General features: G+C 36.2%; 1 protein-coding gene across 1 annotated transcript in view; it reads left to right on the top strand.

Moving 5' to 3' along the window:
• Positions 1-307: 307 nt before the first annotated feature.
• The window catches only part of LOC308556080 (putative ATP-dependent RNA helicase DDX60), a gene marked incomplete at its 5' end in the record, with an annotated part of 73,302 nt that continues 49,395 nt past the window's right edge, over positions 308-24,214 (top strand). Inside the window, 11 exons of the mRNA XM_081135131.1 lie at positions 308-596; positions 4,963-5,032; positions 6,371-6,560; positions 6,915-7,256; positions 8,617-8,739; positions 10,519-10,689; positions 11,904-12,062; positions 13,763-13,904; positions 14,724-14,879; positions 15,928-16,030; positions 20,094-20,209. Of these exons, the coding sequence (XP_080991257.1) occupies positions 308-596; positions 4,963-5,032; positions 6,371-6,560; positions 6,915-7,256; positions 8,617-8,739; positions 10,519-10,689; positions 11,904-12,062; positions 13,763-13,904; positions 14,724-14,879; positions 15,928-16,030; positions 20,094-20,209 (1,861 nt within the window). The remainder of the gene's footprint in view (positions 597-4,962; positions 5,033-6,370; positions 6,561-6,914; positions 7,257-8,616; positions 8,740-10,518; positions 10,690-11,903; positions 12,063-13,762; positions 13,905-14,723; positions 14,880-15,927; positions 16,031-20,093; positions 20,210-24,214) is intronic.

Raw genomic sequence — 24,214 nt, 5'->3', positions numbered from 1 at the left:
TTAAATCCTTCTTTAAACGTGTGTGTTTTGTTTTTTGTTTCTTTGTCTCTATAAATGTGACTTTCGCATACATATTTTCAGGAATATATTTTGCCCTACCATGCAACTCCACCATCCCTTTTGAGTGACTTAATTGCAAACATATTTGGGGTGAGGATTATGAAAAATGATCCTCATTAGGAAAGTAGATATTGAGGAGATTTAGAGAAAAGAAGGAATTGAACAGATTTTATTTGAGAGAAGTAAACTATATTGTGATATGTTATTTTAAATAAAGTGATAATGAAGAGCTTTGTTTTTATAGAACATGGCTTCTGCACCTCCTATGTCATATGAAACATCAAGCCCTAGTAACAGTGAAAGTGAGAGTGAGAGTGAGAGTGAGAGTGATACTGAAAGCGACAGCTCTGATGACAGTGAGACCGCAGAGAGCTTGTCCTCATTTGATCAGTCTGAAGAAGAAGATCATCTAAGCCCAGAAGACGTAATAGAAGAGCCAGCTTCTGGGCAGTTACCATGTGAGTTTGAAATCAATGAGGAGAAGCCTTCAGAAGTTGAAGCTACAGATGACAGCAGTCATGATTTAGAAAAACCAGGTGAGGCAATACCCATGGGTGGATTACCCTCCCTCCCTCCTCCCCCTCCCTCAGACTCCTCCTCTTTACCCCCTCCTCTTCCTCGCTGTTTACACTATCAATGCCTTCAGACACTGTCTCTTTTATATTAAATAAGATTTTTGTTGTTATCTTTTAGTTAAACCACAATGAAGAGTTGGCTTGGCTTGGACTCTATATTGAAAAAAAAAAAATTAGGTTTGGATTTTTTTTATTTTTATGAGTGTGTATAGGTGATTTTATTTAAGTTAAATATGGATCTGTTACACTGCACTCTAGCATAGATCTTAGAATTTTCATCAGTCCAATTAAATCAATAAATCCTTGGGGACAGGGACTGAGAATCAACAATTTTAATAAGATTCTCTCATGATTCTGGTCATAGTACTGTGACTTTAAAAGCAGGTCCACATGACTCTGCTTGACTCAGAAGGTTGAAGAGTACAGTACTGGAATGATATGCTTGAGTTCCTAAAATAATTACAGGGTGGGGCAAAAGTAGGTTTACAGTTGCGAGTACCCGAAACACAGAATTTATTCTATCACCATTATTTATTTATTTATTGCATTATCTTCCATATGAACAGCTGTAACCTACTTTTGCCCCATGCTATATTAGCACAAAAAATACAATTATACTGAATGTAAAAAAAATCAATACTATGTTGAGTTTTAATATATATCTCAATATAAAATTTTTATAATAAAATACTGTATATTATCAGATTAAAGGAAAATATTTCTGTAGCTGCAGAAAAACATTTGATAAAGTTCAGTAGTCACTTGTGATTACTTTTTCACCAACCAGGAAAAAAAGATATTTACCTAAACTTAATAAAAGCAGCCTGCTGAAAACTACGTCAAGCATCCAATAACGATAAAATTTTATCTGATTTGCCACTGACGTGAGGAGCAAGAGGGCGTTTTTGCTTTCATTACTACTCTTTCAGTGCTATTTAGTATTATGTTGGAAGGTCTAGTTAGTGTAAAAGTTAATAACATACGTGAGAATGAGGAAGAAAAGTTAATAACATACGTGAGAATGAGGAAGAATGAAAATAACTGCCTTGGACAGTGAAGAAAGTCTACCTAAAATGTCCTAGAGAATCTACACATAACTTAGAAATCAGAGAAATCTCCTCTGGGATATAAGATTGACATTTAAAAAAAATATTGATCCTAATCACCATCAGTATGGAAATGTCCATTAGTATGGAATATAATACTGATTCTAAGCACCAAAAATTATTAATTAGAAAAATACATTAAAAAATGGAAAACCATCAAATTAGCCACACAAACTAAAATATACTCAGGAATAAATCTAACAAAACATATTAAGGGGAGCCCTGTCCAGGTGGCTCAGTTGGTTGGAGCATCTTCCCAGACATGAAAATGTTGCAGGTTCGATTCCCGGATAGGGCACATACCTAGGTTACAGGTTTGATTCCTGGTCAGGGCTCATACAAGAGGCAACCCATTGATGTCTCTCTCTCCTCTCTCTCCCTCTCTCTCTGTCTCTCTCTCAAATATCAATAAACCTATCTCGGGGTGAAGATTAAAAAATATATAAACATATATAAGGTGAAAATAATTATTAATCATTATAGAAGGTCTTAATTGTACTGAATAAATGTGAAAATATATTAGGTTCTTCCTTGTTATTATTCAATATCATAAGTATTTCTAGCATGACAAATTTAATCTTTAAATTTAATACATGTTCAATCTGAATCTCCTCTTTTATCTTGCCTCTATGAAAAAAAATGCAGTAGAATATCTTAAGGGTCTTGAGGTAAATTTCTTAAACAAAATAAGACAAGTATTAGATTTCTTAAACAAGATAATAGAAAATTTCAAATAAAAAATTACAAGTTTGATAAATTTTACCATAATCAAGTAAAAGAGCGCTTATGTAATAAAAGATCCAAACAAAGTTAAAGGGACAGAATGAGACCATAAATCTATGTATAAATATAGGAATTATTTATCCAGGAAAGCTAAAGATTGTATACAAATTAATTGGAGAAGACAACTCAATAGAAAATAGGCAAATGTTATCAATAAGCAAATCACAAAAGGGAAATCTGAATGTTAAATATATATATATATATATTCTACAAGATACTCATCCTTGGCAGTAATAGAAATCGAAACTATGAGACACTATTTCACATTTCTCAGATTAGAAATATTTTAAAATTTGAATTAAAAAATGTGACAATATCAATAACGTGAATATGAACTGAATACTATCTAGTGAAGTGGCTTACCTCTCTAATGGTAACCTCTTAGAGGATCTCTCTTGCATATGCTCAGTGAGACATATTAAAATTTTTATTAACCAATGTCACCCCAATAAATTCTATTTAAAAAGAAACAAAAAAAGGCAAAAAAATAATGTACAATATGCTATAATTTGTAAGACAATGGCAAGAAAACAAAACAACTTAAATGTCTATCAGTATGGAATTTGGCTTTGGAAGATGATATACTTGTATGGTAGAGCATTATCAGCTGCTAAAATGAATGTAGTTTATCTTTGTGTATCAACATGGAATGATCTCAAAATCATAAAGTTGAATGAAGAAAACAAGTTGTGGGATGATACCATTTAATTTAAGACACAACACAGTATTATATACTGTAATACAAAATTATGGCAAAGAAATATCACACTGTTGGTTGCCTCTGTGATAGCAGAATGGGAATACAATTATATCTTTAATGTTTATTTCCCTTTAATAAATAAATTTGAAGCAAATGAGCAAAATTTTAACATTTATCAATTCCAATGTTGGGATACATAGGTGTTTGTTAGTATTCTTTATACTCTTTTGTATTTTTAAATTATCATCAGCCCCTCCCCACAAAAATAACCAACTGAAATTTAGGGTTGCCCGATCACCAACCACCTTTTATTTTCATCTTGATTAAATTCTCTAGATTTTTAAATTCTTCATCTGGATGACGTATGAATAACATTTACCCAAAGCAAATGTTAATAATTTACCTAAGCTCAAATTGAAATAGTTCTTACTTACACACTAAAATAAAAATAAGCAAAAGAAATACAGTAAACCAATTTAGTGTGTTTCTAAAATGAAACTTTAAAATATTCTTCCAAATGAATTTTTTCACATGACTCCACCAGTTAGGCAGGCTTATAATAATCAAACCTGAAGACCTGGTAACTGAAAATTTTCTGCCACCTTGAACAAAATTTTAAATCTTAAATCTGTAACTATTCACAGTGTTAGCTTGTTGAGTTGCTTCTCTCAGCATAGATATGAACATAGTTATGATAAAATGGTATTATGAAATTCTAGGGTCACAAAATGATGAAGACATTTGGAGACGTCTACATTAATTGTAAGAAATATGAAATAAGTACAATTTTACATCCAAGTGTAGCCTTACTGTTTGGTTAATAAATTCCAAAGTAGTTTTTAGGAGTGAGGAGCTACCTATTATTAGTACATCTGGCTCTGTATATGGGCATGTCTAGGCACCTCAAATATTTAAATATTCATTTATAATACCTAACACCCCTCAATTATGCACAAATTCACTTTTTTTGAAAAAGAAGTAGTCGGGAGGGCTCAACTCAATTAATATCAGTCATAACAATATGAGAGACTACATATGTTGTATCAAGAATGCCAAAAAAACTAAAATGTGTTTTAATATTCCTGCTTACTATTTTTCCTGAGACCTCACATGCTGAATAGATGAATGTTTGTTTCCTTTTCAAGTCCTAATTTCTTGATAGAATGCATTTAACAAGGACGTGGAACTACAAAGAAATTCTCAGGAGAAATTTATTTCAAAGAATTAAATCAGTGCCCCCCCCCATATAAGGAGAGTAGAAAAATACAGGATTTATCATTTTACCTTGAACAGTGAAGAAAGTCTACCTAAAAGGTCCTTTATCTTTAGTGAGAGAACTTTTACACTGTATCTGTATGCCTTTCTATAAATTCATATGAATTAATTTTGAAAGTAGTGAATTTTCAGTTTCTGGACAGTTTTGTCTTTTTAGACTTGTTATATTTATGTTTGTCATTAAAATTTATTCGCAACTGGGAATTTATTATTTTAGCCTTTATGAAAAATCTAATTTTAAACTGTAAGATGGCTTACCCTGCCCATAATTATTCTTTACAGTAAGTAATGTAAGCATATTCTCATTTTTAACAATCTGTTTCTCTTTTGACATGTTACTGAATATTTCAGCCATGCTTATGAAGTCGTGCATAAAATATAAATATACTAAAAGTTAGCAACAAAAGAATTATCATTAAAACTATCTTAAAATTGAGTGTTACACTTGTTACTTATTTTAAAGGATTAACTAAGTGTAAGAGAATTCTGAAGTCGCTCTCATTGAAGATTTGGGAAACTCTGTCAAAATCTAAGTAAGTACAGCTCAAATTCTTCAAAGTAATACATCATTAGAAGTAATTCATTTCCTCTGTATGGCATGGATTTTTTTTTTACTTCTTCCGGCTAAGAATCATCTTGTAGAAACAGCCAGTGGGACAAGAGATTAATATTTTTGAAAGTAGGTAAATATCTTCTTTTCTTGGGAAGGATTATGCTATATGGCTTTTATTCAGTAGCAAGGAATGATATACTGAAAACTTCAAAGAGATATATAAGTGGAGGAAAGATTCACTTTCTTTTCATATTGCGACGAGAATGATCATTGCAGCAAATTTTGTAATAGCAAAAAATGAAAGAAATAATTTAAATGTTCATCGAAAGGAGAAAGATATAGAATAAATTGTAATGTAGATATATAATTGAATTTATACAGCAGTAAAGTTATTTAAGTATAGCTTCCTATAACCATATAATAGAATTTTAATAGTAAATAGTAATTAAGTTTAAAAAGTAAATTCCATAAGCCCAGAAGGGGTGTGGCTCAGCAGTTGAGTGTCAACCTAGGATCCAGGAGATTGGGGTTCAATTCTGGGTCAGGGCACATGCTTGGGTTGCGGGCTCGATCCCCATTCGGGGGCGTGCAGGAGGCAGCCGATCAATGACTTTCTTATCATTGATGTTTCTCTCTCTCTCTCTCCCTCTCCCGTCCTCTCTCTGAAATCAATAAAGATATTTTTAAAAAAAGTAAATTCCATAAAACACAGATAAGACTTTGTCCTTAATAAAGATCTCAAACTAGGTATACATATATTGTCATAAAAACTTTAAAAATTAAGAGAGCGATGAAAACTAAATTCAAGGCAGTGGTTGCCTCTGAAGGAGTGGTAGGGAGATGAGTTTTGAGAACAGCTCATAAGGTAGATATCAGTTATGGAAAATCTTTTATTTCTTGGAGTTGGTGAAGAGCTCTTCATTATAGTTTAATTTAAAAATGCAAAATAAGATAGTCTCATACATATAACTCACCAAGGATTATGATGGCTTTAACTTTTCACACTAAAAGTACAGAAATGGTATCTAAATTTAAAATAGAGATGCACTTTTTTGCATAAATTTCTGCTTACACCAATGAATTTCAGTTTCACTACAGAATCCGTCATATTGTTAACTGAGGGTTTATTCACTCCTGCAAAGTAACAGGAATGCCCTAAAAAATTGTTGCTTAAATATAATAGAAATTTGTGGGTAATTTTTCTTTAAGTTTCTTAAACTAGAAGACAGTTTGTGTAACCAACTGAACTGTGGAATTTTATCTCAAGCTACTGTTACTTTTATAATCTTTGCCTTATGTGTTTTATATTTTTATTCAGAATAGTGAGCTTACTTAAAGACTTTGTTGAGTCTGAATTTTTTTTGATTGATGGAGATTCATTACTCATCACCTGTGTTCTGAACATGAACTTCAAGAAAGGACAAACTCTTCACTTCTTCTACATTGTAGAACAATTTCTGTATGATTTCATTCAAAAGGAAGCCAAATTTGTCATAGTTTTTTTTAAGGTAACAAACAGATTTAACTCTCTGTTCTCATTTTGTAGAGCCTAAGAAAACAATATTTATTTTTAAATGTGATCAGTTGTTACTTACTTTTTAAGATATTTTGCCTCTTCAGATTGTAATTAAAGTATCTACTAATAGGAATAATACCAAGTGTTATTGGTAGGAAAACAGCTAATGAGTCTTTATTTATCTGACATTTCTACAGGATTCAGAAGAATTAAGTTAATAACCTTGAGCTTTTAACTCTTTGTAGTATGTTAATACAACAATTTATATACAATGTTAATATTTAGAAAAGTAACCAGTTATTCTATTTTTATCTCTAAAATTAACATTGGTTTCCTTTATCTACAGGATGCAGAAAATCTGTATTGTGATTACCCTGATATTCTGGCCCTTCGTACCATATTGATTCACCATTTAGAATACAACACTGATGTTACTATTCATACAGAATTTTCCAACTGTCTGACACCAGAATGGGAGAGATTTCTTAAAGAATGTTATCCATATTTCCTAATTGTCTCAGAAAAGGGACTAACATCTCGTCAAAGAGACTTTTTAAATATTTTTATCATGCATACTCTTCACAAGAAAATCAATATTGTACAGTCTTTGGGAATAGAGTCAGATGTCCTTAGAATTTATGGATACTATTCCTCAAGTCTCTATATGCACATACAGTTTTTTGAAATGGTAAGTTATATTAAATTGCGCAGAATAAATGGGCAACATAAGTGTGGGGAAATTAACCAGAGAACCAATAGCATAAGGGTTTATTCATAAATTCTGGGCATGAGAACGCTCTGAAGGAATATTCTAACATGGGGAGAGAGGGCAGAATTTTTTTTATATGGCTTTAGGAGAAGTTAACTTAAGTCCTGGCCTATTAAGCCATTGTATGGGCAATTTTGAGAAGTGGGAGGAAAAATATGGGCTAAGGTCATGTACAAGAGACACTGGGGAGGAACAGTTCAGAGGCCCAGGACATGTGAGGACCACAGTGGGAAATTCTCAGCCAGTGTCTTGTACATAAATTACATGTATCTGTATATACATATGTATACATATTCACATACACACTTATTTATATGCTCCTATAAATTATAATGTATACTTTTCTGTGTATATATTTTACATAGACATATGTGTATAAATATATGTGTGTGCATATATATAATCTGGGATGATTTTGTCTTTATTCTCACTTTTAAAATTAATACCTGGAGAATATTATGTTAAGTGAAATAAGCCAGACAGAGAAAGAAAAATATTACATGATCTCATTTATATGTGGAATCTAAAGAACATAATAAACTGATGAACAAAATAGATTCAGTGACATAGAAGCATGGAACAGACTGACGAATCTCAGAGGGAAGGTGGGGGGTGGGTGGGTGGGGAGAGATTAACCAAAGAATTTACATTCTTATATGCATAACCCATGGAAACAGACAATAGTGTGGTGAAGGCCTGGGGTGGGGAGTGGGTGCAGGGGGAAAGGGGTCAAGGGGGAAAAAAGGGAACATCTGTAATATTTTCAACAATAAAGATAAATTAAGATAAATAAATAACAAAAAACACACAATAAAAAACCAAAAAAATAAAATTAAGATAGCTGATAAAGTATTCCATCATTTTATTAGTACTTTTTTGCAACTATTTTTAATATCCATTAAAAATAGATAGCTATGAATAAATACTAAGACTTGAGAATACCACTTAAAATTTTCTTTCCTTTTGTGTGTGTAAATAGATAACATATCATTGTGGGGCAATATAGAACAATTATACTACTGCTACGGCCAGCACTTTTTTTGAGTGGTTGATTTTATTAGAAAGCATTTTCATTTCTCTTCTTATATTCTAGTGACATCAGCAGTGAATAGTTCAAACAAAAGGAGTGGAAGTCTATTTTAACTTGAATTAATGGAGTTTTTGTTTTGTCTGTAGTCAAATAATCACAAACATCATTTTCCACCTTGTATTTAGTTTAACTAGAGGTTTGCAATAGGTATTTGAACCAGAAGACTTACTTATGTGTTTTGTTTTTTAGCATGAGATACAATTGCAACATGCCTTACATGCCTACATAATACAGAATTACCAAAGGTCACAGGAAAGAGAAATACTTCTGTATGGTCATTTGAAACTAAACTTGGGAGAAATGCAGAAAGAGGTAACAACACATTTACCTGGAAACTAAAGTCCAGCTTCTAGGAAATATACTTTTAATGATTTGTTGCTTCTAGAAGACAGACTTTTTTAAAACCAGAATTCATGTCCTTGCCAATTGTATAGACTTTCTTCTTCAAGCTGCATAGCCCTGAGGCAGAGGGAGTCTTACTAAATTTGTTGGTTGCAAAACCCTAGATATTTTCTACAAAAAAACCCTATGTATAAAATATACAGTAAAATCGGAGGAAGAAAACTACTGTGATGATTTTAAGATCTCACTTTTATTCTTAATATATGGGTGACTACTGTGGAAATGTTTACCTAAAAAGTAGGAATTTTTTAGTATTCTGGAAAGGAAAGCTATGTCGTTAGATTAAAGTTGAGCCATTGATGCTTTGGTAATCTCTGATGAGGAACGTCTGTCAGTGGTTATTTTACCTTTTTGATTACTTCAAACTCACTGTCTGATATTTATCTTCCATAGGTTATTCTTTTTGGAAGACTTGGTATACTGCAATGATGTGATAAAGGTCACATGCCTGTGGAGTCAATATGCTTATGAGCAGCATAATTTCTCTCACAGACAGTAGCCTATTAGATAGCTCCTCATGGATTTTTAATAGGCCTCACAAGATTAACAAGGCCAAGTTTAAGAACTTGAGTCCAAACCCATTCCAGTGGAGTCTTCACATATCAGTTAATGTTATCTTTAGGCTTAGAGCTGTTCAGGACATAAACCTAGGAGGTATTTTTGACCTCACTTTTTCCCTCATAGCCATACCCCATCCACTAGTAAATCCTGTCACTATGCATCCTGATCCTGCCAGCTTCTCCCCATTTCTATCACTATGACACCAGAGACTCTATTATCTCTTGCATGGAAAAAGTTAGTAGACTAAAATACATCAGCCCACTTGTATTTCTGCTTCTGCTCTTGATCTTCTATGACTCACTTTTTACACAGTAATCAGAGTGATCTTTTAAAATTTTAAATCTGATATCATGGTACTACTCTGCTCAAAACTCTACAAGACTGTTATCAATCTTAACATAAAATCTCTGCACAGCCTACATATATTGTAGACACTAGATAAACATTTTTAAATGAATCCATAAGGTTAAGTGACTTCTCTAATTAACATCTTAAGTTTTAGGAGAAGTTACGTTTTTGGCTCAGAATTGGATACCCTGCCACAGATAGAGAAAACTGTCTTAAGTTTGCATTAGCTATCTCTGCTCTTGTCTAAACTCAGTTTCTTTCTTCTTTCCAACCTTCTCTAAGGTTTGCAATAGGTTGTAGTGATAATACTTGCAGAAGCAGTGGTTTATAATTATCAGCTTATGAGAAGGTAGCTTTGTACATGAGGTAAATGCCTGAGAGTTGTCTCAGTTGTTTCAATGGCCACTGAAAATTGTCTGAACTGACAACATTGAAGAATCTACAAGTTAGTCATTCAGGGGCTTTCAAACTGGGTATGACTGATCCAGATTTGTTAGGGACTATACAGATTAAGAGGAAAAAGAGTTATTAATATGAAAATATACTTCAAACCTAGTTAGATACAGCCTCATTATCATTTTTCATTAAAGTTTTCCAAACTATTCTGTTTTTCCTTAGGCATTTCTTTTATATTTTCCTTTAGTTCTTTGAAAGATTAAAGTTCATTATTAATATTATTAGTGGGAAAAATTAAACTTATTTTTCTAAGGCTTAATATCACCTGAGCTTCGAATCTTGTCCCTTATAATCACTAGGTCTTTAAAAAAATTTTTATTGCAGATACATCAGACCTTGTCCTTGCTTCACAATCAGTGGCCCAAAGGGGCTGATATAAGAAGTGTTGTCTGCTCTATTTCATGTGCTGTGACACTAAAACTCTATAGAAAAATGTTACATGGTGCACAAGACTGTGAAAACCTAAACACCTGCACAGAAGATCATAACACTAAGGTGGGAATCTTTCAAAATTAATTTAATTATTCAATGTTACTTTTAAAGAGGTGGCAATGCTTATTTATGAGTAGTAAATAAGTTCATCAAACAGAAAATATGCGTTTGTCACATGTTTGTTGAATAAACATTGATAAATCTATTGATCACATTCTTATGATGGCATGCAGGGCTCTTTACAGAACAAGTTAGGATAATTTCTTTTCCCCTGGACTGAGCTTGTCACCTCTTTCTTCCCTGAACCAAAGCACAAATATCTATTTCATTCTTGTTCTCAGCTGATTATCACTGCTGCTGAGAATTTCAGAGACCGATTTCAAGTAATAGGTGGTGACATCCCACAGGAAGTTTAGCATCTGTTATAGTGGATGGAAGGTGGTGTTGGGGCTGTGATCAGGATGAACCTGGATAACTAGCCATCTACTCTGCTGCCCAGAACCCATGTTTTCTGTTGAGAATATCAATAACTATGCTGTACACCTGAAACTAATATAAAATAATATTGAAAGTCAACTGTAATTGAAAAATAAAATACAAAAGAATACCAATAATAATAGTGATGTTACAACTAATAAAAGAAGCTAACTTTTACTAAGCCTTTATTGCATACCAATGCCAGGTACCTTATACACATTATATGTTATATATATTAAATATAACATTAATGCATTAGGTATTCTTGTTATTCTACTTAATAGATGAATAAGAATGAAACAGCTAATTGGTGGCAAAGCTAGGCTACAACCCAATGTTTATTGGTTTGTTTCCTTAAGTCCTGCTAGGCTACACTGCCTTAGTATACAGTCATATCTCCTACTAAGCTCTGGTCTTCCACACAGGAACAGGTGTGACAGTGAGAAGCTTTATTACTCTCCTTGTATGTCTGCTTTCAGGTTGTAAATAGATACTAGACATGACTCCAAGCAGGTGATCATCCATCATTTAAAAAAAAAAGAAAGTATTAGATACAGTAAATGCTGGGGGCTCCATTTATTTTGAAAATCTTCCCTCCTGAGCAAAATAATTAGTTATGCTGTTTAGAAAAATAAATCATATGCTTGTTAAAATGTTTCTAAAAACAACATAATTGAATAGGAATACATCTGTGATGTGGGGAAATTGTGAGTAAGATGCTCTAAGATGCTGTTCTTACGTATCTCAATTTTTACATTGCCTGTGTGTAGGTTGACATTTTTAAATTTGTGTTTTTCTAGGACTTGAAGGAACCACCAACAATTAATGAAGCAGCAGATCTCTGCAGAATGCACTGTCTTAGTGTCATTTTCCTTCAGCATTTACCCCTATGTCAAAGAGCTAAGAGTAGAATCATTACTTATGTTTGGGACAGAACACTTACACCATTTCTAAGAATGGTATGTGAACCACATGGAATATCATAAATATTGTAAATTCAATAAGGCAAAAGTAAGAAGGCAGAATGCTTTGCTTTTTCTGATATTACTTTTATTTCTGTATTCACCTTAAAAATTGCTACCAGCAAACAGTGCAGGTTTCTAGGAAAATAGTCCCTTCATATATAAAAGTACTCAATGAGAAAAAGTACTTCATCTACATATAAAATGATCCATACTCTGTAGAATTCCAAATATGTATACAGTTTCTTTGAAGAAAAAACAATCCCTACTATTGATATATATAAAAGCAATAAATTTAAAAAATTATATCAATTGCATGTTTACATTTTATTAATTAAAACAGAAAAATGAATGTAAAAGTCATTTGTCAGCTATTGTGAAACTTTAAAAATCTTGGTTTTCATATTTAACATGGTGCTCCCTAGTTTGATATTTTTGTATAGTGCAGCGATTTTCAACCTTTTTCATCTCATGGCACACATAAGCTATTACTAAAATTCTACGGCACACCAAAAAATTATTATAATTGTTGTCAATCTGACAAAAATAGGTATAATTTTGAATCATTCACACTGGAAGGCTATAGTGTTGTGCTGGCTGTTGTCATTTTTTTAATTTGACAATCTAAGGGGAAAAGTTCAGTGCCTCGACTAAGTAGTCAGGTACTGCATGTTTGAAAAATTCTTTCAGCACATCGGTTGAAAATTGCCGGTATAGTGTAGTGCAAACTTATTTTGGGGTTAACACTTTAGCTGAAGAAAAAAAATTGCATTTTGGAGCAAACTTTAACCAAAGAAAATATTATATAATGTCTTTTATTAAACTTAAGCCTGCTAAGAGTAAAATTATTAAAATTATTCCATTAGGTTTAGCACAGTATGAGATTAAGGGATGCTAAGTTACAGAAAGCTAAAACAGTCCCTTTGTGAGATATTGAGAAACCCATACAATAAGTTAATACAATTATACAATAAATTAAAGCATAGTTGTATGGTTGTAAAAGTGCATTGTTGATTGTATTACCTAGTCATTGTCAGCACAATGGTATTAGGCATGCAGGTGACATTTTCAACGTATATTTAAGAAATCCCATTTGATATGTCATTGTGTTTTATTTAGGCCCTAAAACATTAAATGATGCCATATGTAACTTTAAAAAATATATATGTTTTTATTGATTTCAGAGAGAGGAAGGGATAGGGGGAGAGAGAGAGAAACATTAATGATGAGAGTCACTGCTTGGCTGTCTCCTGCATGCCCCCTACTAGGGATCTAGACCATAACCCCTGGCATGTGCCCTGATGGGGATTCGAACTTTTAATTGAAACTATTACAATAACAATGAATACCCACTATTTTTCTATAACTGTTATTTTGAGTCAATGGAAGAATATTTATTGTGCTTATGATTGTGATAAGTTCAAAGGAATCATTTCATTATAGAGCTGCAAGGTACCTTGGAAGGTGTAGATTAGCCATGTTATCTTATAAAAAATGAAGCATAAAGAAGGTAAGTCACTAGTATACAGTCACATTTTGTCAATGCTAGGTCAGTGGCATTGTGTTTTCATGTGTTCTTTAGTTATTTTTTCTTAATATAAGGCGTAGATCACGTTGAAGAAAGTTTAAGGAAGACATGAGCATTCTGGGAAGATTTTATATCATTGGGTCATGCCTCTCTCTTGTCTTTTTTCCAGCTAAAGAGATGTCAATTTTTCATCCTAAAACAACTAAAAGCTAGGAATAATTGGAATGTGAATTTCACTGGCCTGCCTGACTTAACTGATGATAGTTTGTGGAAAAATATTGCTTATTATTATGAAATTGAACATAATAGAGGTATGTTTTAAATAACTGTGTAGTTATGTCTTTTATTTTTTAGTGGGCAGGTGAGAATTGTATCTGAGAAGTAATGGCAATGGGCTATTCATTAATTAACTACAATTGGATAGGAAGCTTTCTTTGCAAATATTGTCTATGAAAACTCTACATTTTCACAATAGGTAAATGGTTCCATTGAGAACCTTATAAGGAATTTTATTCTCTCAAAACTACATGTGAGACAATATCAGCTATTGGGAGGGGGGTAGTTTAAATGGAAGGATTATGGGAGCTACTCCTAGAACACTATGATAAATGTTACCACTTATTGTATATCTCTCATATATTAGATAATTTACATGTTATAAAATGACACCATAGCTTTGCTGCTGATTGTTTTGGACAAGGTATTGATTCTGTGAAAACAGAAAAGGAGTGTCAGGCTGGCGTATCATGTTTAGAAATGAAGATGCACAGTGCTGAAGCCCTGCCCCGCTTCCTCCAGCATGACCTTTAGAACACCCGATACTGACCCCTGACTCCTTCACCCATCATATTGGACCCATGCGCTGACTTCTCATTGGCCCATCTGGTTTTGTTAAGAGTGACAGAAAAATATAGCAACACCAGCAACAGTTCAAAGATACTTTTACCTTCTTATAACATTAGATGCAACATGAAAAATATGTCAGAGCCTATTCTGTTTTGTTTTAAGCATCCAATATGAGATACAGACATAAACTTATAAGATAATTCATACACTCATAAAACATAAAATATAGTGACTATCACTCCAATTTTAATTAATAATTTGAACATATATTTTTTTCTACCTAGGGCTAAATTTGGAATTGGGTGACACTTTGAAACAGGGCTATCAGGAATTGTGGAACACAATCTTAACGTTATCAGAGGATGATGATTTTGGAGGACCCATGCCCATGAGGACAACGCTCAGACCATTTCTTACAAAGAAGAAAACATCACCTAAAGGTGCTGACAAGTTTTAAACGTTGATCTCATTCAGGACAGAAAAAGATTAGCAGTACAATCCATGTTTAGAAAAGAAATCTGACCTCTTAAAGTCTTATATTTTTCAGGGTTAGTCTTGCTGATTAACATCCATGCTTACACACTGTCCTTGCCTTCCCATTGTTTTATTCATTTCTTTGCTTATTTATTTATTGTGAGGACATGAGAAAGGGAGTTTTTACCCTTTCTGAGATACCCATTCTGAGAGATTTGCTGCTTTGCTGTTCACAAGAATTTTTAGATTTGTTTTTCAAAACAGCCCTACTCCTGGTATTATCAATCTCATTTTACAGATAAGATCTTGGGAGGGTATGTTCAGTCACATAGCAAATTTATGGTAGAAGGTTAGAACGCAAATCTGTCTCCACAGTCAGACACAGAGGACATCACAATAGTATCTTTATTGTATTTTCTACAAAAAGTGCAAGTTTGCTAAGGCTCATATGAAGGAATCAACTTGTATGGAAGTAGACCTGAGGAGATTATGATTGACAGATTAGACCAGCTTATTTATCTGGAAAAATTTTATTTGGACTAAATGAAATATACAAAGTTTTTTTTTTAAGTTTCAATTAATCAAAGAAACAGAAATTATTTTATTACTATTTCATTTTATTAATACTGATTATTAAATTTGAAATTTTTTTTATAAAACCTTATTTGTTTTGGTCTATTGGGAAATAGGCATATTTCTTACTGTGGTTCAGAATAAATATTCGTCTTTTCTAGATTGCATAGTGATTTGGTCACTGTTTCTCAAATTCCTTCAACTTAACTTGAAATAAAATTCTACATTAATTCATTCTATATATTTACATTTGTGCCTTACTAGGAGTAATATAAAGTTGATCTAAACATCCTGATTTGCAACAATTCCATTGAAGTATCATTTATTTTGAAATAAATGATGAAAATGTCTAATTTTGCTGTTCCATAAACATTTGCATCACCACAGTAAATTATTAGAGTTTTGTGTTCAAATGTTAATTATATTTCTAAATACCACCAGGATCAAATCAAGAAATTCATAAATTAGGACTCATTCCTTTGAAGGCTGAGATTATAGAAGATTATGCTGGAGATATCTTGTCAGAACTACCTTTTCTAAGCAGGTATTTATAGAAAAACTTTGCCTGTTTATAATATCTATCTATCTATATCCATCTCTCTATTCATCCATCCATCCATGTCACTGGGCATAGTGAACATAGTGAATTGGATTTATTGTTGTCTATATTGTACATATACAATTAAAATTTCACATTGGAAGATAAATTTTAATGATAATTTTAGTGAATTTTGCTTTAGATGTGATTGATTATTGTAATTTAAAAAACCCTTATATGTCTTCCTTAAATAACTTCCTTTCATTTCTCACATAGATATCTCCTTTACATTTTTCTCTGTAATAGTAGGACCAATGAAGGGTATGATTAATGGGTGGCTGAGGTGTGGTGGTAGCCAAAATATATAAATTAAAGGCCAGATATGAAACTAATCATAGATGTGAATCTTGAAATCATCAAGAGTGATATGAGAAGGAAATAGTAAGGAGAAAGACAGTAAGCTAGGTTTATAGCTTCAGTGGAAGAAACAGAGTAAGAGGAGAGTAACTCTCTCGGCGAGGAAAGGTTGCTGGAGTTGACACTGGAGTAAGGCTGCATGAAGTATCCTAAAATTTATTCATTATTTATCTGAAATTCCAATTTATCTGTGTGACCTACGTTTTTATTTGCTAAATCTATGAATCTTATATGTGAGTCATATATTTTAATGGAATGGAAAGGGAAACAGATGTCCTGACGCAGCAAAGAGGAGCAAGGAGGTTATTCAATTGTCTCTTTAAATATCAGTTTCTTGCTAGCAAGCCTTCAATTTACATCTCCAGTTTTTTGTCTCTTTTTTTTTATATATATATCTTTATTGATTTCAGAGGGAGGAAAGGAGAGGGGGAGAGAGTGATAGAAACATCAGTGATGAGAGAGTCATTGATCGGCTGCAGCCCGCAACCCGGGCACGTGCCCTGACCAGGAATCGAACCCCGATCGCCTAGGATCCTAGGTCGACGCTCAACCGCTGAGCCACGCCCGGCCGGGCTCCAATTTTTTGTTTGTTTGTTTGCTTTGAATCCCCCAAATTGTATCTTGACTCAATCCTCTGAATTCCTGATTCTAGTTGGATATCTCGCAGACATCCCAAACTCAATGTATAAATGCCAAACTCCTGATCTTCTGGCAGGAACCTCCTGTTCCCTCAGCATTCTATGTCCATCTTCTCTTTTCTTCCAGTTTCTTGGGCCAGAATGTTTGGAATCATGCTTACTTACTTTTTTTTTTAATTGATTTGATAGAGAGAGAAAGAGAGAGAACCATCCATCGGTTGCCTCCTGTCCCCCGCCCACCGGGGATCAAACCCGCAGCCTAGGTATGTGCCCTGATAGGCAACTGAACTTTCGACCTGTTGCACAGGAAGGTGCTCTATCCAACTTAGCCACACCGGCCAGGGCAGGCTCGGCTACTCTTTAGAGTTCTCGTACCACACCCGGCCTTTCAGCCAAACTCATTTCTGTTCTTCGAAAACACATGTAGTGTAATTCCTTTCCTGGTCTCTGCCCACCCTGCACACCCTGTACAACCCGTCATCATCTCTCCGCTCTTGCAGTAGTTCCTTAACTGGCCTCCTACGACCCCTGCCTTGGCCTCCTTCACTGCGTTAGCACAGCAGCCAGAGTGATGCTGTGGAGGAAAATCAGATTATTTCTCTCATCTGCTCGAAACCTTCCTAGGAGTTTCTGCTCACTCAGATACAAAGGACTGTGGGGCTCTACTGCTCTCTGTGCTCAACCTACTTCCCCTTACCCCTTTGACCTCATTTCCTCCTAATCTCTCCCAAATTCTCTTGCTCTGTCCATGCTGGCCTCCTTACTGTCCCGTCCCCCTCTCCCCAGCTGTATAGAGATAAAATTGACATATGTAACGTTGTGTAAGTTTTAGGTGTACAATGCGATGATTTGATACAAAAATGTATTGCAAAATGATTACAATAAAGTTAGCACAGCCACCATCTCACTTAATTACCTTTTGTGTGTGATGAGAACATTTAAGACATACTCTCTTAGCAATTTGCAAGTATATGATACAGTATTGTTAACTAAAGACACCATGCTGTACATTCCATCCCCAGAAAGTTTTCCTCTTATAACTAGAAGTTTGTATTCTTTGACCAATATCTCCCCATTTCCCCCATCCCCAGCCCCTGGCAGCCACCATTCTACTCTGTTTCTATGAGCTTGCTTTTTTTTTTTTTAATTCCACATAGAAGTGAGATCATATGGTATTTGTCTTTCTCTGTCTGACTTATTTCATTTAGCATAATGCCCTCTAGGTCCATCCATATGTCAAATGGAAGAATTTCCTTCTTTTTAATGGCTGAGTAATATTCCATTGTGCATGTCTATCTATAAGTTACTTATCTATCTAGGTAGCTAGCTAGTGATTTATCTCATTTTCTTTATCCATCCACCTGTTAATGGATACTTGGATTGTTTCTATGTCTTGGATATTGTGTTTCTTGAACACAATAGTCCCACCTCACAGCCTATCTACTTGCTGTGCTATTTGTTCCCAATGTTCTGACTCAGACCACCCTTTACCCATTGCTCAAATACCTTCCCAGCAAGGCTTTTCCTGACCATTCTTCTTAAGATCACACCATCTCTTCTTCCCAGAACTCACTATCCTGTCTCCCTGCTTTATTTTTCTCCTTCATGCTTTTCACCATCTGGCATAGCACACAGACCCACGCACTGCATAATGACAGTTCAGTCAACATTGGCTGCATATACAACAGAGGGCCTATAAGATTATAATGGTTTATAAGCAAAAAGCTTGTGATGTTGAAAGAAAAGGCTGGACCAAACTATGATGCTGAATTTACTGCAGGCTCTGGGTGGTTTAAATATACAAGGAGGATCAGTACACTGCTCTGTACCTGCCCAAGGCTGTGGCCCTGAGTTGGCAAGGGAGTGGGAAGAGTGGACGGGGGAGGAAGGGACCCGGGAGCCTGCCCTTCCCATGACCCACGCCCTGCAGAGGCACATGCGTGCACATGGACACTCACACACATTCATGTGCACACACTCATATCCCTTCCTTTTCTCATTACCTCTTTTTTCCTGGTCCCTTCCTGCTCTCTCACGCCCTCTCTCTTCCTCTCCCTTTCCTTTTTATTATTTCTCTTCTTGAACTTTCTCTTTCTGGGTTACTTTCAATCTCTGCCCTATTCTTCCTCCCTCTTCCTGGCATCTATTCTCTCTCTGAAGACACTTCCCTCCACAGCCCTCTCCCTGTCCCTGCAAGTGTTTATACATTTAGATACACAAATGTTTACCATTATGTTACAATTCAGTACCACAACATGTTTCTCAAGTTTGTAGCCTAGGAATAATAGGTTATAACATATAGCCTAGGTGTGCAGTAGGCTGTGCCATCCAGTCTTGTGTAAGTGCACTCTGTGATGCTCACACAGTGAGGACATTGCCTAACAAGGCGTTTCTCAGAATGTGTCCCGTCATTAAGTGATGCATGACCTTGTTTTACCTTTAAATTTCTTTGTTGTTTGTAACCCTCTGTTAGTATATAAAATCCAGACATTTTTAAAAGTCTGTTTTGTTCATTAACATATTCTTAGCATCTAGAAGAGTACCTGGCACACAGCAGGAACTCAAATAAATACCTTGGAATAAATGAATAGCTTGGCTCATGGGTGTCAATTACTCTCTAATTTTTTCTATATGTCTGAAATATTCTACAAGTACACACATATACACAAACAAGCTAAAAGAATCTAGGAGTGTCTCTCAACTTTAGAAATATCATCTCTTATAGGTAATGCTATATATACACTCTATTATTTGGTGCCTAATTAAATCTGACATACAAATAAATTCTTAATATGTGTTCTTTATTGCTCTAGAGATGACAGTTCTACAGCTATCTTTCCCTGCTTCTTGACGCTTTCTTCATGAGATTCATTATTTTTAAAAAACCATATCTTGTTCATTTATAATTATAAAATTAAAGGTAGAGACCCATTAAATAAGTTAATGCCTTATAGTAGAAACCGAAAAAAATCATATGTGTATTATAATGTATGCTTTTTAAATTTTTTCCTCAGTGATGACCCAGCTGTTACATCTCTTTGTAAGAAGAAAGAATTTGATGAACTCACACACTGGCATTCTTCTAGACCTCTCAGTGATGATTTTGAACGGACAAAGTGCGACAGTGATAGTAAGTGTAAATAATATCATCAACATTTTCAACATTCCTATATATCAAAGAATTGTATCCTATGTATAATAAAAAATGAGTCATCTGAAACTAATGAACTCTAATTTATAGTCTTTTCCTTCTCTGTCTCAGGCCACCATACACATTTCCAATGCCTTTTACATCAGAACCAGGAAGAACCTGGTTTCTACAGTATGAAAAATGAGATTCCAATCCGTCTATTGATGGAGGGAGGGAATCGTTTTGTTGAGATGAGGATCTTTAAAAATTTTTCTTAGGTTGCTGCAACAATTACTTTATATGTTATTATTAATGTTTCTTTAGTTCTTTGCTCTTCTCAATTAAAAATTCCTGTTGTATTATCTCATGAGACCCCATACCTTCATTAATCACATTATGTTTTCATTATTTGCCCAAATTACTATTATATTAATTATTTGCTTTAAAATACTGTTTAATAATTATTAAGCGCAATAAGTAATAAATATTCAAATAATCTAGTAATTATTTTGGCAGTGAAATATTATGGGCTAATGTAGTTTTCTAATCTTGTTATCTTCTTGGATTTAAAAATGGTACAGGGAGGGAGGAACAAGATGGCGGGTGGGTAACAGCTGCACCCGCCGCCTCCCGCAGCCACATCAGAATAAACACAGAACCACCGTCACCCAGAGCCTCCTGAGATCTGGCTGCACAGAAGCCCCACAACCAGGGAGCTGAAGGAGCATCGAGACCAGGAGGAGGGGCAGAGACGCAGGCGGGTCGGGGCTGAATCAGGGAGACGCGGCCGCGGGCCCACACCTGGTGCCGCGGGGTAAACCCGGGAGGGAATCTTGGCAGTGGGGGTTTCCTGGAGGGGCGAGGGGGCCCGGCCCCACAGCAGGCCCCCAGCCCAGGGCTCCAGGGCCGGGAAGAGACGTCCCCACAACTTCTGGCTGTGAATCAAGCGGGGACTGTGGCTGAGGGTCGCGGAGGCTGCGGGAGCCCCAGCAGCTCCTCTAAAGGGCCCGGCACGGACTCACTCGGACGCTCCCTCTGAGCCCAGCGCCGGGCAGCAGCCTGAAAGGACCTGGGACACTCGGGGGGGAACTAACCTGCCTGGAATCCGGGTGAGAGGCGGAGGGTGGCTTCCTCCCAGGCAGAAGGGCTGGCGGAGGCCATGGCTCCTTCGGCGAGTCCACCCCGCACAGCCGCAGGCAGGCGCCATGTTTGAGTCGCCAGCACCTGACTCACCCCTTTGGCCCCGCCCCGTGATTCCCGGGGGCCCCGCCCCTCCCCACCTGCAGGCTCGTCCAGGCCATTTCCAGGGGCTTTTCTGTGCAAGTGGCCTCTCCAGTCTCATGCTTAGGACTTTCCTAAAACCTCTCAAACAAGCAGCAACAGGCCCCATACGGCTTGATAAGCGGCCCCAGGCCTGGCACTAGCGGCAGCCTGCATTGGCTCATAGCTTGGCCTCTCCTGGACGCATCTAAGCCCAGCAGAAATAGCAGCCAACTACGGTTTGCTGTGTAGCTCAGGCTGGGTGGCCCTGGGCAAGGCACTGGCAGAGGCTGACTGTGCACCTCCCGGGAGGCCCCAGAGACAGTGCACCTGGTAGTCAGACTCAACCACGCTGGATTACAACCCTACCACATCCACAAGTGACCCACTCAAGGGGAGCACTTGGTGAACACTAAAGTCCCACTGAAGTAAATCCTGCTCCATAGGGGTGTCTCCAGCACAGCACTTCTTTGGCTATAGTTGCAGCTGGTCCTCACAGCCGATTGGCCTGCAGGTCAATTCCTCCCAGTGACGCCAACAGCAACCAAAGCTCAACTACAACAGGACAGTGCACACAGCCCACACAGGGGAGCACCTAGAAGGCCCAGCTCAGGTGACTGGGGAGGCTGAGGCACTGGACCCCACAGGACACCTACTACACAAAGCTACGCTACAAATTCAAGGAGACAAAGCAGTTCTACCCAATACATAGAAAGAAACACCTAGAAGCAGCCAAAATGTGGAGGCAAAGAAACAGGTCACAAAGGAAAGAACAGAAGAAATCTCTAGAAGAGGAACTAAATGAAATAGATCCAAACAAGCTAAAAGATACAGAGTTCAGAAGTTTGTTTATAAGGATGTTTAAGCAGACTATTAGGGAAATAACTGAGAAAATCGATGACATAATAAAGTACCAATTTGAAATGAAAGCTACAGGAACTGAAATGAAGAATAATTTACATGGAATCAACAGTAGAGTAGAGGACGTGAGAATCAAATCAGCAATTTGGAACATGAGGAAACAAAAAACACCCAACCAGAAGAGCAAAAAGAAAAAAGAATCCAGAATATGAAGATACTATAAGGAGCCTCTGGGACAACTTCAAGAGGCCCAACATTAGTATTATTGGGGTGCCAGAAGGGGAAGAAAGAGACCAAGAAATTGAAAACCTATTTGAAAAAATAATTACAGAAAACCTCCCCTGCTTGGGGAAAGAAATAGACTTACAAGTCCAGGAAGCACAGAGGGTCCCAACAAGAGGAACCCAAAGAGGCCCACAGCAAGATTCATCATAATTATAATGCCAAAGGTGAAAGACAAAGAGAGAATCTTAAAAGCAGCAAGAGAAAAGCAATTAGTTACCTACAAGGGAGCACCCATACGACTGCCAGCTGATTTCTCAACAGAAACCTTGCAGGCCAGAAGGGAGTGGCAAGAAATATTCAAAGTGATGAAAAACATGGAACTACAACCAAGATTGCTCTACCCAGCAAAGCTATCATTTAGAATTGAAGGTCAAATAAAGAGCTCCACAGATAAGAAAAAGCTAAAGGAGTTCATCACCACCAGACCAGCACTACAAGAAAAGTTGAAGAGTCTTCTTTAAGAAGAAGCTAATGAACAAAAGAATCTGAGGAACTAAATAGATCCAGAGACATTGATGCATGTAACAGACGATCATATTTCAGAGGAAAGAGGGAAGGGGGGGGAGTGGAGGGTGGGAAGAGATTAACCAAAGAAGTTATATGCATATATGTATAACCCATGGACACAGTTAATAATGGGGTGAAGGCCTGGGGAGGGGGTGGGAGTGAAGTGAAGGGGGTCAATTTTGGGGGGAGGAAATGGGACACTTGTAATACTCTCAACAATAAAGATAAATTTTTAAAAAATAATTAAAAAAATAAAAATGGTACAGGGAAATCAATACAGGAAAACTTAAAAAATCAGTTGCACACAATTAGGATTCCTTATAGATTGGGAAGTCACAGCTGGATTGGTATTACAGGACTCCGACACACTCATTCAGCGTCTATCCTATGAATTGAGAGTTACTATGTGCCCAGCTTTGGACTGGGCTCCGGGAAGCCAGCAGAGAACATGAAAGATATGTTCCTGCTCTTGTAGTGCTTACAGTCTAGCAGGGAAAGCAATATTAAACAAACCATTGCAGAGATACTTATTTAAAATTACGATGAATACGACAATAAGGTGCAAAGGGTGTGACAAGTGTAGGCTTGAGGGGTTGGGGCATTTTCAAGCTAAATCTGAAAGATGAAGATAGTTAGCTAGGCGTGTGGTAGTGGTGGGGACCAACAAGGAAGTGGCCAGAGAGCCTGTAGCACAGAGAGTGATGTGGGATGAGTCTGAACCATGCAGGCTTTTGTGAGGATTTTGAGTAATAGAAGAGCAACAGGAAGCAGCTAAGATCTTCAAACCATATGAGCAGCATGATCAGGTTTCCATTTTACTCCAGCAGCTGCTTGGAAAAAGATACAGTGGCACCTCAGTTTTCAAACGTCTCTGTTGACGAACATTTCGGTTTTCAAACCCCATAAACCTGGCAGTAAATGCTTCGGTTTTCGAACACACCTCGGAAGTCGAACATGCCCCATGGCTTCCGCTGAGGGCAAGATCCTGAGGCCCAGCTGCCGGCTGTGGAGCCCTCGGTTTTCAAACATTTCAGAGCTCGGACGGCCCTCTAGGACGGATCACATTCGGAAACCCAGGTACCACTGTACATT

The sequence above is a fragment of the Miniopterus schreibersii genome (assembly GCF_964146895.1).
Source record: "Miniopterus schreibersii genome assembly, chromosome: 4".
NCBI classification, from domain to species: Eukaryota; Metazoa; Chordata; class Mammalia; order Chiroptera; family Miniopteridae; genus Miniopterus; species Miniopterus schreibersii.
This window is presented reverse-complemented; position numbering and strand designations above follow the sequence as displayed.